The 19,802-nt window shown below is 29.0% G+C and overlaps 1 protein-coding gene across 10 annotated transcripts in view; it reads right to left on the bottom strand.

The window, feature by feature from the left end:
* LOC142328448 (uncharacterized) overlaps positions 1-19,802 on the bottom strand; it is a 191,911-nt gene that overhangs the window by 138,597 nt on the left and 33,512 nt on the right. For 9 of the 10 annotated variants that reach the window (XM_075372223.1, XM_075372219.1, XM_075372225.1 and 6 more), the window contains one exon: positions 2,128-2,263. The exons of the other annotated variant lie outside the window; for it this stretch is intronic. In XM_075372223.1, coding sequence (XP_075228338.1) covers positions 2,128-2,244 — 117 coding nt within the window. In that variant the 5' untranslated portion in view covers positions 2,245-2,263. The remainder of the gene's footprint in view (positions 1-2,127; positions 2,264-19,802) is intronic. 10 annotated transcript variants of the gene reach the window in all.

The raw sequence follows: 19,802 nt of genomic DNA, 5'->3' as shown, positions 1-19,802 counted from the left end.
TCGGACAGCATCTTGGGAACCCATCTCCCACACAGTTTGCTGTACTGAAGTCTCTCACTCACAATGTTGTAGGGAGCTGACCTTGAAATTTCAGGAAACGAATCACTTAATACAGAAACCGATGATTTTCTTGAATCGCCTTATCCACTCGCTCATCGGTTGACACTTGCTTCCTTCCCTGACCGCCTGCATCATGAACATCTGTACGTCCTGCTTTAAAGTTCCTGCACCATTGCCGCACTTTGCTGTCACTCATTTAAGTTTCACTGTATACATTACTTATTCGTCGTTGAATTTCAGCTGCATTACACCCATTAGCCTGAAGAAATAGAATTACCGCACTTACTTCACACTTGGCGGGAGATGCTGTTGTTGTAGATATGTTTATGTGCTAGCTGCGTGTTTAGAACTAAACAAAGTGACACAGCGTGATTGAAGGCCATACAAGAGACGCTGCGCAACATATGCGCAAAGGTTCATCCGATTTTTGCGCGAGTTTTTATTTCACGATCGATCGGACCTTGAAAAAAAAACCTCGAATTAAGATTTTCATTGCAAATAGTGTGTGTAGTTATCAATGTGAATATGGTAGTGATTTGCCCATAAATAAAACAACACTCAAATGGTTTAATCAGTTTAAGGAAACAGGCAGTGTCTCTAAGAGGAAGTCATCAGGCAGGCCATCCATATCTGAACAAAATGTATAACAGATCCGAGCAACCTATGTGCATAGTCCAAAAAATTCATAGCAAGGTGCACTTTAGAGTTGAGAATACATAAATCTACTACTTATAATGTCTGTAAATTGACTTACATGTGTGTAAGATACAACTTTTACACGAATCAAACCCAATTAATTAAAAGACTGGAGTTTGAAGCTTTAATGCCTAACAAAATTGATGAAATTGAAGACTACCTAAATGTTTTCAGATGATTTGACATTTCACATTAGCGGGTCAGTTAATCAACACAACTGCAGGATTTGGGGTTCTGAGCCACCACATCACATTGCCAAACATCAGAATGACTCTCCCAAAGTCAAATTTGTGTGGACTGATGAATGGACCTGTTCATTTTTGTAGAAAGCATAATTAATGGGAATATTTTCTGTGATATGCTCGGACTTTACGTGTTTCCACGACTTGATGATATTGAAGAAAAAGGATTAATATCTATCAGCTAGATGGTGCTCTGCCACATTACAACAATCGTGTCTGTTGTGCATTAAACATTCGGCTTCAAAACAGGTGGATTGGAAGTGAAGGGCCAAATGCATGGCCATCCAAGAGCTCAGACATGACCCAACTAGATTTCTTTTTGTGGGGGACATGTGATAAACATTTGGAGAAAATCCGTGATATCAACCACCTATGGGGGAGAATTGTTATGGCAGTAGCACCCATTACACTAGCCACGCTGGCAAGTATGTGGGAATAGTTGGATTACGGTCTGGATGTGTGCAGGGCCACGAAGTGCTGCTTGTATCAAATATAAAAAAAAACTTTCAGAATTTACACTTTCAAAATATATACTCATGTTAAGTAATACTTTAAATATAATGCTATTTAAATAATACTTGAAACCGACAAAGTTTTTTATAAAATCCCATATGTCGTTTTCTATTTGTGTGGAAAAATCCCACATTGTACTTTAACACTCATATTTGCTGTCACCTATTGAACAATTTATCACGAGTAACAACCAAACTAAATTTTTATACATTTTGATAATTATTTTTAAAGGTTATATTTATAGAGGTTTCATATAATGTAGTAAAAAAATTTCACAAGCTAAGCTCGTAAACAACACAGAAAGAATTCAAGTTTTAAATATAATATGACTACAATCGTTCATACACAAAAATTATTGACCAATACAAAGCATAAAAAAATAATGAATAAGTCTAGCATTTACAATGTATTTTAAGCCAGATAACATCTACAAGAGGGCACCACTAAGGTCTAATACTAAATACACAGACCTACTCAGGAATTTCCCTTCTTGATGTACATACAGTAACATTGAATTAAAATTATTAAAGAAATTCATTAAAAAAAAAAAATTAATACAGGTTGAAAATAACACTTATAACCTATTATTATTAACATTATTACTATGTAAACTTACATAAGCTCTTCTTCTTGTAGTTATATTAAAGGAAACACTTTCTTCACTAGAGGAAGTTAAATATCGACGTTGCGTTCTTTTTCTATTTGTGTGAAACATTCCCGCATTGTAATTCATCACTCATATTTGCTACCACCTATTGAACAATTTATTATAGGTAACAACCAAGCTAAACTTTTATACATTTTAAAAATTATTTTTAAAGGTACAAGTTGTCATAACTATTGGGCAATCAACAAATGTGTACGACTTCTTGAACTGAAAACAAAACAGTAAAACAAACCCCAGGAGCATTTGCCAATTTCCAGATATTTTACAACTAAACAAGATTCACCATTCATTGTTCTCATACTAAAATACTAAGTAACTATATTTATTCAAAATAAAAATTTTAACATAATTCAAGCCTGAACATGTAATTTTTGTACTGAATCTACAATACTCATTTTTACTCATTAAAATACAAATTTCAACTCTACATTAAAATTATTAAAAAAAAAAAGTTCAAATTAATACTGTAGTAAAAACTAACAAATCAACATGCTACGTAACAAAACTGTAGAGAATAAACACAAATTGTATAAAAGAAATGAGCAAACCTATGTTTTAATGTGTAAAAATGGAAAAAAGAAACAACTTTTATATTTTCAACAATTTTTTTTTGTTTTGTTAGGGATTACAAAATGTTATTTGAAATGGACTTGCCAAAATCTAGTTGTATAAATAATACACAAAATATAGTAAGAAACAGGCAGAATGTAATAATTCAAGTGATAAATCCTACACTGACTCTTAATCAGATTTCACTCCTTAGGAAGTTTTATAAGGTTACCAGCACAACCTCTCAGCCTACACAAAAATCTAGCACTTGAAAAAAAATTAACTAAAGTTTTAAAAAATCATTAAAATCTAAGCTCTTTTTTCATTACTATTTATTTCTTTAATGAATTATTTCAATCACAAGTCCATGAGTTTGCAGTATAAATGAATTCCCCATATATTTCCTGAAGTAGGCAGAGTACTATCCAAGAAGACTATTTCTAATCATTTACAGATTAATTTTTAAAACCTAACATACTTGTCCCAATTGTTTGAAACAGAAATTCAAAATTTTTCCGCAGAATAATTTTCTGTCAATGGTCATATATATTCACATACTACAATATCCTATTCATCAAAAAGCATTTTTAGACAAACTTCCTTATTATGCTTCCATTTGTAAACAGAGTCGTGCAGTGCAATAAACATAAAATTTCTAATCCAAAACTCAAAAGATTCCCCATGCTTTTTGAAGGTCTCTTTTTAGTCTCTTAATGCCTAATAAATAAGTTAATAATGCTTTAAAAAGTTTAAAAACTGATGTAGAGAAAAAACAGTTCACTCAATGACAATGAAACTTTTTTAGGGTCAAGTTGACACCCTGGGAATACATTTAATCAGATGTTCGATTATAATTAATCTTAACATAACCTTTGTTGATTTCAGAATGTCAGCTCCATTTGAAACATGTAAGGCGGGTGGGTTACGTTCAACGATAAGATTTTTACCATCAAAAAGTGTGAAACTGGCAGAAATTTACTCAAAATGTTTAAACAGTATGGTAAAAAGTGTTTAAATTGCAATAAGTGTATAAGCTAGTGGAACAGTTTAATTTGGGCAAAACAAGTGTGACTGATTAACTGGAATTGTATGTGGATTTGTGGATGCGGTTTACCGGAAGACCAGTTGGAAGTTTAGATTACCATAAAGAAAAATTCCATAAATGATCTTATTTGTGAAGACAGGCAAGTCAAAATTTTTCATGTGGCAAGAAGTTCAACAACAACAAAGCAATCAAAAAAACAATATATGAATGGTTCAAACAGCAAGGTAAAGATTTCAATGCTGCAGGAGTCAGAAAGGTCACACAGAATGGTTTGGGGCAAGTGTCTAAATGTTGCCAAGATTATGTTGAAAAAACGTATAAGTTTCATTGTCACTGAATAAATGTTTTTTTTTCTACATCAGTCTGTCTCATTAATTACTAAATGTACCTCGTAACAAGACATTTTTTTGATAGCCCTAATTGCAATACCAGTGTAATGTATAAGTATGATAGATTGCTTCTTGACAAATTGTGCACTACTTTTTTACATAAATAAGCAGCTGAATTTTGTTGACCGTTATTTCAAATGTGTTAACTGTATTATCTTTATCTAGTGCTTTATATGACAAATAGTACTTTTCACATAAGCCCTGCAGCAAAATTTTTCTTATCCTATTTAAAATTCCGGAATGTGGTTCTTTTGAAATATTATAATGATTGAATCATTATTACTGCACGAATGATGTATTACATTTGATTATTATTTTACAAGCCAATGTTGTATACGAATATGAAAGGCTATACAAAAACAAGTACAACATATAAACAAAGATTAATTTTATAATTTATCACCACCTTTCCACTGAAGGAAGAGTACAAGGATTACTACTGTATTGTAGTAATACTACAATGTTTCCAAACATACAGTATATGCCATTTAGTTTTATTCATTTCAATCAAACTTCCTTCACGGTTTTCATTTACTTTTCAGTATTCAGCTGATTTAAATGTGTAAACTTATCATATCTCGGTCAAATTCCTTTTATTTTTTTAAAGTACCTGTGAATTAACGTTATGTTTTCAAACAAGAAAATTTCATTCGTTTACGATTGTTGAGAAATTAAACGTGTATTATTGGTAACCAAGCAGCCAGTAAAAAATGTGACATTCATTGTATTAAAGATATGTGAAAAAAAGGTATTTATTGTTTGGTCCTTCTTCAAAAAGATGATCATTTTGTAGACCAAAATCCAGAAAATTCCCTGATTAGAGCAAGAACTATTTTTGTTTATTAAAGAAAAGTACTTTCTAGTTTCTACAGAGATGTGCATTACAAAGACAAAATAAATAGCTTCAGCAGGTAATATTCAGAATTTTTTCACGGCTAGTAGATAGGTTTTAAAAATTTACATGATCTTGTTTGATTATATGAAGACAGATCAATGTTTGTCACAGCCACACGCATACAAAGAAAACCTTTCAAAATTTCAGCCATGTTTTTGGCTTGCGCAAAAAATTCAATTTTGAACTATTACAAACACCGATATCAAATCCCTATATACTTTGAAATACCACAGAATTCAACTTTAAGTGTGATAAGTGAAAGAAATGTTCCTATTCAAACTGGAGGTTGTAAAAAACAAAGTTTTATAGTTATGCTTTCCATTTTAGCAAATGAAACAAAAAACTTTCACCTTTTGCTATTTTCAAGCGAAAGACTGCCCAAAGAAAATTTTCCAAAACTGGTAATTGTTCAATATAATGAAAACAAATGGATGGACATTCATTTAATGGATGAATGGTTTCATAGACCCAAAAGCTTACAAAAGGTAAAATCTTCTGTCATCCTTGATAGTGGTTCAGGCACATTTACCTAAAAAAATGAAAAAATTATCAAAAAATAATTATGAATTAGTAATTATTCCAGGAGGATTAACTTCTCTCTTTCAACTTCTAGATGTATGTATTAAGCCTTTTAAAGACAGATTGAAAGGATTTTATTCTTTTGGATGGCAACAACGATCAGTAACCGCTTGATGAATTAACAGTGCAGAAATTTCCTCGGTTGTGAATGGATATTGACTAGATCAGAAAATATCTTCAGAGCCAGTATTTAAAAACTTAAAATTATTCAATTTCAAATAATATGGATAGGACGGATATCCTCTGGAAAAACAAAGATTCTGATTATGAATACGCAAGCGAAGATGAATGCAACTAACTGGAAAGCTTAGAAATTGTATATAATTTTTAACCCGTTTATAACATTAATAAATAAATCTGTAAAACTGAATGCTATTTACTTTTTAATAATACCAAATTTTTCCATTTACTGAATCTGTGTATAAACGAATATATATTCTTTCTCAATAATTTAGTTTCTCAATAATAGTTTTTTCTTTCTCAATAATCTTAAAAGTAGCATGCTAGTCTGGTCTTATGTGGAAAAACATGGTACACATTTTACATTTTTTAGTATATTTTAATGTATTTTAAGTAACCTGTCTAAGGCAGCTGCAAAGCTTAAATAGATGTAAAATAACTAAATAAAATGTATATTCAAACCTTTTTGCAATATGCGAGTGTGTGTGTGTGTGCATGCATGTGCACGCGCACCCACACGAGTATAGTCTTATAGAGACTCAGGCATGTGGTTGATTGAATCTCAGTCACCAAGGTACACCAGTATCCACTGTCTAGTACTCAAATCTGTAAGTAACTAACTTTTACTAGAATTTGAACTTCAGAACCTTTGACTTCAAAAATCAGCTGTTAAAAAACTGATTTGAATAATACATAATGTAGAAATCATAATACATGATAAATGCTAAATCTACATTTAAACTTAACAAGCACCCTTCGTAGTGATAGGTTGTACTACTACTCCACCATACAGTCTAGCAGAGCATTCATTCCATTATTAGCCATCCGTTTGTTTTTAGTTATGACATAAATTTGAAATACTGCCAATATATTAAATAATTAATATTATAGTTTTACAGTTAAACTGACAAGAGAACAATTTTTGGATGTAAGAAGAATGTGAAAGAAGGCTGGTAATTTCTATCCAAATAATAGGGTTGGTCTAGTGGTTAAACTTATCATTACAAAATCAGCTGATTTTCAAAGTTGAGAGTTCTAAGGTTGGAGTACTTGTAAAGGCAGTTGCTTTTATATCGATTTGAATGCTAGACTGTGGATACCGGTGTTCTTTGGTGGTTAGGTTTCAATCAATCAATAGTCTTAGGCGTGGTCGGCCTGAGTCTGTTTCAAGACTTCTACATATTTACTGGTATCTTTACAATTACATGCCAGATTGCACACAAATATTTTGTATCTGCAGAGTACTGTTGACATCATGTCACTAGGCTGTTACTCTGTAGCCTGGTATACATAAATAAATGTAGATTTGAAAATGTTTAAATGCTTAGTACAAAAACCACTGATTATAATTGTGTGATATCACAAATATTAGGTCACACAGTTCTAATTTAATCTGTATATAATGAACATTTACAAGTAGGACAGACTGCTAGAAATAAAACTGTCCATTAAAAAAATGTTTTGCTAATAAAAATACACTTACTGATGAAAAAACATTTACCCCACCCCATCAGAATAAAAAAATAACTGAACTTGTACCTTTAAAAATCAACAACCATTTGAGAAATTAAATAATGCATACATACAATCCATTCGCACTTGAATAAATGTAATTAAAACATACATTCCTAAATCCATGCATATATATTTAATTAAATTTATACAATATATGAAGGAGATAAAAAAAAGAAATTTAACTAAAAAATATGCTCTCTAACTTAATAACCGATGTGTTCAAAGATCAAATAATCAAAATAATTACTGGATTCACTCTGCTGATCTGTAGGTATGCAGCAAAAAGAAATCTGCCTGGATAACCAGCCAAGAGTTTAATCGTTTCACCACTGTCAATCACTGGCCTGTCATTCTCTCAACTCCAGCAAGCAGTTTGTGAGGGAGCCATAATAATTTTCAATTCTAAACCACTTTAAAGTAGATACTGACCTTACTGGTCAAGTTTCTGATGCCCACTACTGGATGAACTCAGCCATCGTCAAAGCTATTTCAGGACATTGCAGACCAAACACATTAAATTATTAAAGTCAGCCTGCTTCAGCCACTACTGCTGACTTAAAGTACCTATTCTCACTTTCTGATAACATTACATACAACAATAAAAATGTAGTTTTATCTCAGAAACATTAAAAACTGACTACTACGCAATGCATCAATAAAATTTCACTTAACTGTAATAAAAAACTCTCACCAATGTCATATCTTTTTTAATCATACTTCCACGTTAATCCTCTGAATCTGATAAGTTTCTATTCATACATTTTTTTAAACAATAAAACATATGTTTAAATTAAGATGTTGAAAAGCTTGATAGCCTAGTTAACAATTTCTGGGCAGATTTGTCTCATCCTCAAATATCTTATTGAGATAATGCTATGGACACATCTAATGAACACAAAGACCTATTAAGAATAATTATGTAAATCCTTAACCTCAAACCATAAATATTACAGGGCATTTCAGTAATATTTTGGTACCCTTTTTAACAAACTGTAGATGGTTTAAATAGAGATTATTAATAATTTTAAAACCCAGCACATTCAACATTTAAATAAAAGATAATTATGTACACAGATGATATATTTTAACTATAGCAGCTAACAACGGTAACAGTAAAATTGTTAATACACATTTTATAAATTTCTGGAAATAACATTACATAGGATAGCCAAAGAATTATATATTTTTTTTAATCCACTTAACTCACTTTCATTTATTATTTACTTCCTTTTATTTGTTTATTTTTTTCTGAATAACAAAAACTATCACCACAACAAAGAGGCTTTAATACACATTCAAGAGAACTTTGTGCAGAATCTTATCACTTGTTTTAAGCCAGTAGAACCTAACAGGATAGGTTGATAGACAATATAAAATAAATACTAAACTGTTAATTATTAATGCCACAACAAAAAAAAAACCCATCAATTAGAACAATGATAATGGTAATAATTATCATTTAAATTGAAACAACTCAACATCTAAACGCTGTCGATGCAAATTTATCAAATGTAGGAATGATAATGGGTACCTCTAAGAATATATTTTTTATTCTTCTAGCAAGAAAAGAATTGGATTAAATATGTGGTTTCAGTTATGCTATGTCTATGCTGGGAACAATGTACAAGAAATAAATAATTTTATTTCTAAAAACACAGCATTATTAACATTACAGTTTTCAGAAGTTTTACTGTATTTTATTTCTAGTTATTATATCACTGAATACTATATTTGCATCAAATTCATGAGCTACCGAGTGATACATTTTGAAATAGTAATCGTTTTAATTAAACTTTTCATTTAAGTGGAAGATATGAATATAATCATGAAATCTATCAACGTCATATATAATTAAAGAGAAAAATTGTATAATTGATTCTACCCATTAACCACTTGCTATACTCTGACAAACTTTATCCAGAAAATCCTAAAATTGATAGGACATTTAAAAAAAAATAATTATCAAGTGAAAGTTCTATACATGTTATTTAATTTAGAATTAAATAAATTTTATTTTAAGTTATAATAAATAAAATTTTATTTTATTTTTCCAAGAAATAAAAACATAATTTAAGGCTTCAGATAAGGTTTTAAAAGAAAACTACGAATAAAATCAAAAACAAAATAACTTACAAAAAAATAAACGTTATAGTAATATTGAGTTTTATTCTATTATTTAAGGTCAATTTTTATTGCACTTTGTGTTCAATGTTTCATTAAGTTTATAATTTAACGTTGTACAAAGCAGAAGCTAACCACCTTTATGTCAATAAAATATATCGCTTACAAAGAATATAACAATCCTTAAAAAGAATTTGATTCTTTCCTACAATTAGCAAAAAAAGGTCTGTTTCAGTTTAAACAATAGTTAAAAAATAAAGGTAATAAACCTGACATGAAATCAGCACATTTATTTTCTCAAAATAAAAAGCACCTGTCTCAGGCTTACTGAGTAAGAAAGAAGTGAACTGGTTTCCTGCAGCATTTTTCATTAAATAGTATATCCATTAATGTTCTAGGTCTACTTAGAGGAAAATCAATGTTGCTGAACACCAATATGATCAGACATCTCTACAAGCAACAATTCCACCATGTTCGTTAGACAAGATTGGGTAAATAAACAGACATCATTCACTCAAATCGGAAAGTAAATTTTGAAAGTATCTGTTGCATCCAAAATACAACTTCAAATTAATTAGAATGATACATTCACAATTATCATTAATAAATATCATTCTGCAATCATATTTGCAATATTACTACATGCATGCTGAAATATAATGCACACTGGTATCTAAACCGATAACACACATTAAACAAACAGGTACAGCAGCTGTAGGTTAGCTTCTTTTTATGTACAAACATGTACATAAAAAAAAGACCAATATATCTGAAGTGAGTAAACAGAAGGCATAAAAATAGCTCTATGATTAAATATTATGTAAAACAAAAAGAAATGTTAAAGAATTCATCGAGTCACCAAAATAATAAATTAATAAGGCCAGAATACAAAAGTTTACTACATATTAGATTTATAATTGATTCCGATATAATCTTAATCTACACAATTTGTCATACCAACTATATTTACCCGCAAAACATGGTTTAGCATTGTTTCTACAACAAATTAAGAAATTTTCCCAAATTAAACATCCGATAAAAATCGGGTGAGCTGAGTAAAATGGCTAGCCAGGAAAGTGTGCCAAACTGCCAAAATAATACAAAAAAATTAACACCTCGTACTATATTTCACATTTCAACAAAACATTAAAAAGAAAATTTTAACAGCAATGTTTGAAAACAGTATTACCTAAATTTTTCAAAAAACAGAATATCAGTAACCAAGAATTATTCCTGATGTAAATTCAAGCAATTAGTGACATTCTCTCCTGGTGGGTTAATCCTCTAACCTGATCCCATCCTCTAACCTCCCTTCTTCATTGAAGAGGTACTATTGAATACTATGTTGACCACCCTTCTTGGCTTCAAATTTAATATTGCATTCAAAAGCTTCTAAAATTTCTAAATTTGAAAGCTTCATAGACAATACCATTATACATTACAATTTAACCATTATACAACATCATTTAGACAGCAGCATAGATAGCGCATAAATCTTCTATTAAGCAGGAAGATAAACCACCAAACGTTGTAAAACAAAAAAATTTAATTAGACAAAAATAACATTACACATTAAAAAGAATCAATTTCAAGGTCAAGTATTTGCCTTTTACTCAAAAAATTTAGTTCCAAAACATCTAGCAATAATAATACAGCAAAAACTGTTTCAATAAGCTAGTGTGCTTTTAAAAAGATTTTTTTTCAATTGTCATGATAAATAAAACCACAAAAGTTATAATTATTCTTTGCTAGCATGAACAATTTAGAAAATTTAATATGAAAATGTAGGTCCATGTGTTTTTTAAAGACTAAATATATATATGAAAGTTTAAACTTTTATATCGCTATTTTATGCAGCTGCATTTTCCATTTTAAAATGGAAAATGATGGGCATAAGTGGTTAAACAGAATGTTTAAATTATACAATAAAAAAAATTATTACAACAGAAAGCTGAGGTTTACATTTTTCTATTAAATTCCAAATATATTTCTAATTTAAGGGAAAAAGAAGTCAATTCCTATTAAGCTAAAACCTAATGTAAATAATTCATTAACATACCTTAAACTTATAACCAATAATGGGAAAAACTTTTAGCAACATCTTTAAGTTCTTCATGCAATAATACAAATATAACTGCTCAAAGGATTTATTTTCTTAATAATTCCTCATCTAATGCCAAAAAGAATAAAGATCCCAATTCAAAGAGATTTCTTATAGCAATTCACAAATTATTTCCAGATTCACAAATGTTTGTTATAATTGAAGTTTGTCTTATCAATAAAAATTTAGGAAAAAATTTTACAGTACTTTAAAGATTTAACATTAGTTTAAATTAAACCTTTATAATTATCATATTATCACTCTGTCAAAAAACTGCCAAACCGATGTAAATTAGACTATATTAACTTAGAAGATCTGGGGTTTATTAATAATTTCTTTAACCGGTGAAATTTGTTTTCTTATTTCACAACCTTTCATTTTCAAGGTGCTATTTCCTGAGACATGAAATATTTGGAACATTTTTCTTTTAGAGAGTGTACAGCTTACTATTTTATTCAGAATTGTAACTAATCAAAAGTTTCCACCGCTCGTAATAAACCTCTTCACTATTAAGATTATGCATTCATTCATTTATATCAACCTACTTATGGATTTAGCAATTAATTTTCTTCAAACAAAAACTGATATTTAATTGATATTTTTATTTTATAAGAACGGTCATACATAATAAAAACATGAAGTACTATACAAACATTCAAGACCTTTCTGTATCGCTTTCTCTTCATGTTTAAGTTAGTTTAGTTACGATTTCATTTTGCACACTACATATTAGCTATTGAGAGATTTGTTTTGAGCTAATATGGAAGTTATCTTGGAGAGAGCGATTACCGAGATGACTTCTACAAACCGTACAACATACAGATAACTTTTCCTTAAAGAATAAAATATCATGTACAAATTAGAAAAACTATATCAAATGTCAAGCTTTCTTGAAAAATTTATCAATTTTCAACAGTACTCAAAAGATTTTTTTAAGTGTTTTTGGTAGTATTAGGAGTATTTTTTAATTTATGTAATGCATCTAGGGATAATTTTGATACATTTAATTTTTATTATTTTTACTTTTCCTATAATGTAAAACACAGTATAAAAAGCACTAAAATATATATTCAGAATAAATAAAAGACAATTTATTCAAACATAAAAAAACTTTTCAGCTTGTCAATTATAAAGCGTGGAAAAATTATAATTAGATTTATCTACTATTTGTCATCAGAACACTCTGAAATGAAGGATAGGTTCTACCCATACTACTATCAATTACATAGTAAATGAAGGAGTAAATTAAAATGTTACATGTAAATAGATTTGGTGTAAGTTTGAGTTGCAGTAGGTTTTTGAGTTTAAAAAAAACCACTTGAAATTTACAAGTGAATAGGTATTTGAATGTTCAACATCATCCCTGGTGGATACCCACACATAAAACAGATAGATTTAGATTAAGATAACAAAGGTGAAATTTATTCCTTTACGTAAAAGCTAAAAACAATCGCTGGTAAAAAAGTAGGTACACTTCTGTTTCAGAAACAGTCATGAGAATACATAATGTGTAAATAGATTGCAAACACCTATAATGATTTCTACAAATCTGAGTAAATTTTTTTTCCCCCGTTTAAGACAAGGCCCAAAACTAAAAAAATATAGATACATGGAAAAAGCGCATTTATTTCCTCTGAAACATATTATAAGACTGAAATTTAAAAACACTGTAAAAATCTTTAACTATCAAATTATGGAGTCTGTATAATGATACACATCTGCCATTTTTCACAAAAATCATTTTAAATAATCACAGCGATCATATCCTGGATTACACAAAGATGTTGAATATATAACAAGCAGTTAAAATTCCCATTCACCAGATACAAAACAAAATTAATCGTGGGATTTAAATGGAAAATGATTTTAAATACATACCTAATGTTATCCTTTTAATTTTCCTATATGTTTGACGCAGTATATACACATAAATTAAAATGAAAATTAAAAAATATATGTTCACAGAGTTGCATATTCATGGATTCATTAAGTCAAGAGATATTTTTCCAATTTTTTGTCTGGCATTATTATTTTACAATAAAAATTAAAAAAAAAAAATAATAGAAACTAATAGAAACATTATTCCCATTAAAATTTTTAGTGTAATTTTTGAAATTATACTTCTCATAAAGAAATACAAAGAAAATTCATCAATCTAAATGTAGATACCAGAAACTTCACAAAGGTACAATATTTTTAGTTAATTTTATTTTAATTTAGTGAATATAAATATCAAAATTTTATAAGTACCAATGAATTTAGTACGCATTAAAACATCATCACCCTAGCTATTACTTTATATCAGTCAACAATTTTAAAGAATATTTATTATTCACAAAAAAAAACTAATCCTATAAAAATGAATAAATAAATAAAATAATCCCCAAAATAAGAATAATCTTCTCATTATATAAATTAATTACATATTGAAAATGTGTCATCAGTTAATTTAATTAAATGTTAAATTCAAGTTAATTTAAAACAACTTTAAAAAAATAAATGAAAGCCTTTTGAAAGCATTCATGACCGCCCTCAACAAAGAGACAAACTAATTAATAAATTTCTTTTTCAATTTACATCTGTGTAGTCTAAACTTCAAATGAACACGCCAACTTTTAAACAAGAACTAAATGTAAGAACACAAAGTACTCATTATTTGGCATGAAACCTGCAATAATTAAGCTTCTTATTTGTTAACAAACATTAAACATAAAACTGTTTAAAACTGAAAAACTTTTCTTTGAGAAAAAGTATTTTATCTGATTTTCAAATTATTTTAAATGTACATCTCCTCTTGTTGTCTAACTCAGTCAAAATGATATGTCATTACATCACTTCCACATACACACACACTTCACTGTTTCACAGCACATTATTTTTCCTGGGTAAAAGATAAATTGCATTCCTTTCAACATGAGGATTCCACAACTGGAATGCCTCAGTGCATTCTGCAAATTAAAGAAAATGTGAAGTAAAATGCCACTGGCCCAAGCCATTTTCAATCACACTGATAAGTCACATTTATTGGACTAGAAATTAAAAGAGTAAAACTTATAGTGTTATTTTATTTTAAATTAATTTGCCCTAGTACAATGCTGATAGAAAGTAATTTACAGAAAATGCACTGCCTATAGTAATCAGCCTGGGTAAAAAATAAACATTAATAATGTTGTATGAAACAGAAGATGTATGATTACATAAAGCGACACTAGAACAAAAAATGCCTCATGACATTAATCATGTATTACTATAGACCATTACTGTTTTATTAAATTGTTCACAACTGACCTGTTTTGTTATGGTGAGCAAAATGTATTGCACAGATTTCTATTTAAGCAATAAAATGACTTATTCGGAAATTCTTAGCAACAGTTTATGGGATAAAATTGGCAGATTTTTTTTACATGAAGAAAAATTCCAAAAAACTGTATTTCCAGTAAATTTTGGTAAATTGAAAATCCCAAAAAATTACACAGTTAAAAACAGTTTTTGGATTTGATAATAAAGAAACAAACAAAACTATGTAACAGAATTTGTAGGGAAATTTAATTACGATTAAACTTATCTAAGTAAAGGCAACTGAAAACCAATTATAAGCTTAAGAAATCCTACTTTTATTTAAAACAAAACAGACTGAAGCATGCCAGAAAATATTACAATTTTAAGCACCTATTTCATATTGGTAAGAAAAATTTATAAAGCAAAATTAAACTCTAAATGAAAACAATAAAATTTAAATAAAAGATGAATATTTAACAGATTGTTTTCAAAAGAAAAAAGTTAATTTTTTTTTGTTAATATTGTTTTACTCGCACGAGTGTGCATATATATGTATTATATATTTAAAGATTTATTATTAACATGTCTGGGGATTTGCTAAATAAAAAATGGCAACTATTGGATCTTACATGTAACAAAGGTAATCCATTTTACTAGTAAATTAATGTAACAACTGAAATGCATTTTACAACTTACAATGAATCCATAGAACCCAAAAGCTTAATACATAAACCTGTTCGATTTATATTTATTTTGCTAATTTTTTTTATTCACAGAAATAATTATTCTTTTCAGATTTTGTAACAGAAGTGTGGTCTGGTTACGTGTTATGAATATTAGGATTTCTTAATTGTAAGATTACAAACCCCAAAAGTTTTGCTTCAGGACATATGCTCAAGCACTTAATTTCCATCATTTTCCTTTTCTTTTAAATGCCAACAATAACACAGAGTCAATGACAAAGTAATTGTCATTCAGCATACTAATGTTGACCAGGACACTGAACTAAATTTCCCTGTAATATGCCATCAGCACTCTTGTATTTATTTTCATTCAAAGCATTTTTCAAACAGGAAGCATGTTAATCAGTTGATGCCAAGTGAGGAGAATGTGGTGGATGCTTCAGAGTTTGCTCATTATCTTAAAAGGTACGCTGACAAGCAAAGATCGATGCCAGTGCATTAACATGTAAAAAAAATCAAATTCTTTGTTTCCCATTTTTCAGGGCACTTCCTTCTTACAGCATCCAATAAATAATGAAGGAAATCTACATATATTTTCCTTGTTAACTACAAGGGTTGTCCTAAAAGATTTTGAGCCTAATATATAAAGATGTATTTTTTCTGTCAAATATAATTTTATATTTCAACAAAGTTACCTTTCTATACACTTTTTCCAGTGATGCTCTAACTCCTTCTGAGTAGTAGCTGGCATCTTTCTCCACAAACTAGACTTTTACGTATGCGATAACCTTCTCATCCCATGAAAATCTCTTTCCTCCAAGCATAAGATTACGAAACAAGAAAAAGTCCCTCAGGACCAGATCTGGTGAATATTGTGAGTGGTCAACCAATTCAAAGTGAAATTATGAATTTTAGCCATGGCGACTATCGAAGTATAAGCAGGCCCATTATCCTGATACAAAAGCACTTTCTTCTTCTTCAAATGTGGTCTTTTTTGCAATTTCTGCCTTCAGCTTGTCAAGTAATTTTGCGTAATACTGTCTTATTATTATTTTACCTTTTTGAAGATAATCAATAAACAAAATTCTGTCACTATCCCAAAAAACAGTCACCATCACCTTCCCGGCCGATGGAACTGTCTTTACTTTTTCAGAGCAGGTTCACCCTTTGCAATCCACTGTTTTGACTGTTGTAGTAGTGGATACACATTTCATCTACAGTTATGAATCGAGCAAAAATCTGACTCTTTTGCTTAAACTACTCCAGCAGGGCATTGGAAATGTTCATTCGAATATATTTTTGTTCTTAAGTGAGCAAATGCAGCACCCATGTGGATAGCTCACACATATCCACATTCTTTCGATATACCCATAGCCTCTGCTATCTCTCTAACCTTTAATCTAAGTATTAATCATCTCTCTAAGTATTTAATCACGGCACAATATTTAATTTTTTCCAATTTCACAAAAACTCATAATGAATTACTCAAACGATTCATTTCTTCATTTTTTTTATTTTCAGCCATTTTTTCCAAAATGGCTGAAATTTTAGTGAATACCTTTTCAACACATGTGCAAATACAATCAATACCTAACTTTTGTTAACAAGCGCTGCCACCTTCATATTGAGGCTCAAAACTTTTCAGACAACCCTCGTACCTGCCTATCTGAAATTAATATGTAATGAACAATAATGAATGCCTTGTGAATAAAAAAAATTATTTTTAATTTTTTAAATGAGATCTACCAGTATCATGTGAGTAACTTTCTGATCAGCAGACAGTTTTGGAGCAATATGTTGACAAATTTTGTGAATGTTCAGATGGCTATGAAGAATACTATAGAAACTTTGGAGCGGTATTCCAACTTTTGACACTATTTCCTTGACAGTTTTTCTTTTAGTACTTAGAATAAAATTTTCAATAAGCGAAATACGTCTTCATTTATCAAGGTAGATAGGTGCTTACCATGAATGTCATCTTCAACATTAACACAAATGACACTAAAACATTTATGCCAACTGTAAACTGCTACTTTCTTCATTGCAAATTCTCCATTGCACTATTCACATTGTCTATGGCCATGATTTTTTAAGCAAAGTACAAATCTGACATTTGCACAAAATCCAACTGCTTACATTTTTCACACAGACTTACACAAAATTCAACAAAAGGTTTAATATCATACATAAAACAAGAAACATGTACTATAGCTATGAGATCATGATACCATTACTGCTGCCAAAACAAAAACTCCTTTTACAATTTAAACTGTATGTAGCAATTCCATAAACATTTCAAACCATATATATATATACATATATATATATATATATAGAACAAGGTAGGTTTAGATTACATTTTTTGTAGTCCATATTTCCTATTTCCTAATTTTTTAATATTAAGGAAATTTTAAGTATTAACATTTTAAATTTGTTATTGGCTGAACAAAAATACTACTTATTCTAAAAATTTTAACTCAACAAAAATGTAAATGTGGAAAAAGAAAAAATAATTTTTAAAAAACATTACTGAAGATTGGCTTAGGCCCGAAAGCGCTTTGATTGAAAGAGAGAAGTAAGGTAATATGTATGTGTGTGTGTATGTATATGTGTATATATATATGTGTGTGTGTGTGTGTGTGTGTGTGTGTGTGTGTGTGAGAGAGAGAGAGAGAGAGAGAGAAGCCTGTTTCTGCTGTGCTAAATAGAATTTAATCTTGTAAACAGATTAATTTTAAATGAACTTATTTTAACAGCCAAGGACTATGTATACCAACAGTCTTCATAAAATTATTGTGTAACAATTAATGCTTATTACTGTACCAATTATTTAAAATCTTTATTATATCCTCACGACCATCAGTAATTAAATGAATCTGCTATCTTACAAACAAGTTTCCTATCGCAAACCACTGAGATAGAAAACACATTTGTAAGAATTGTTCACTGGAATAGTCCATTCTGTTAAAAACAGTGCTTTTATTTTTAAGGTTCTGAACAATAATTAGAACATTATCAATTTTCATTAACTGTATGATGGTAGAACAAACTGAACAATTACATCAAATTTCAATTATCACATTAATTTTTTATGTCAGTAGATTCCATTTATCATCTTTACAATACAGTTTGTTTTTATATTTTTATTCAGATGTTTTTACCTGTGGTTATTAAAGATTATGTTATAAAATTATAACTTTATAAAGTTTATAAATTTACAATGTATAATTTATAAATATATATATTATTATTATTATTATTATTATTATTATTAACATTTAATGATTTATTTTTTAAGGTAACAATAATAATACTAATTCATTCATTTCAACATAAAAAAAATTCAAGCATATTTAAATAGAAATTCAAAAATGGTATAGCAATACATAAAAATTCAATGAAGCCAATCCAACATAAAATCAGCATGATAAATGGGATACATATATTTAAAATAAGCCTAACAAATGAAATTAATATAATAAAACATAGCTCTAAACAACAGTTATAAAAATAGACTTAATAAATTTCTATACTCAATAAAAAAATATTAAATACAGCAATAAAAAAAGTTCTCCACATAAAATTACAAACAAAACTTATATAAGAATAATATGGATAACAATAATATTAATATTATAATGTAACTTAAAAAAAAAACTGTGACCCTTTCATTAAAAAATGCATATCACTTTTAAAAATAGCTGAAACACGAGTGAAAATTAGGGATATGAACTGATAGAACATCTGCAACATTTATTTCAGAAAAATAAAAATTGAACAATCATACAGGTCATACTTATTTTTCAACGCAATGCAATACCGATAACAATTTTAATTTACATTTACATGATCGATCGACTTATAACCACAGTAAAAGTGAATTTAAGGTTGACAATGTCTAGATAACAGAAAACACTATAAATAAATTCATTATAAATTGTACCACCAGATGAGAGTTTTGTTTAATTAAATGGCTGTCTCTGAAATCTTTTAGCAGGTGCAAAACTGAAGTCTTATCCAAAAACTGAAATCTGTGCAAAAAAATCAAATAGCAAGACAATCAGTAATGTTTATTCAATCATTAATGTTTAGAAATATAAACAGGTTAACACAAAAATATTAGAAAAAAGCTATCAAGAAGGCCTAAAATAAGACTAAACTAAAACAGTAAATTCATCTTGAATCAACGGTAGGATTAATATTTTAGTAAAAATCTGATATCACTATAATAGTATCTTCAAATAAAAATTTTTTACATGCTTTTTAATTTCTTTTCACATAGACCCTA

This window comes from Lycorma delicatula, chromosome 7 (assembly GCF_047948215.1).
Source record: "Lycorma delicatula isolate Av1 chromosome 7, ASM4794821v1, whole genome shotgun sequence".
NCBI lineage: Eukaryota > Metazoa > Arthropoda > Insecta > Hemiptera > Fulgoridae > Lycorma > Lycorma delicatula.
The sequence above is the reverse complement of the archived record's forward strand: the minus strand, read 5'-3'. Positions and strand labels throughout refer to the sequence as shown.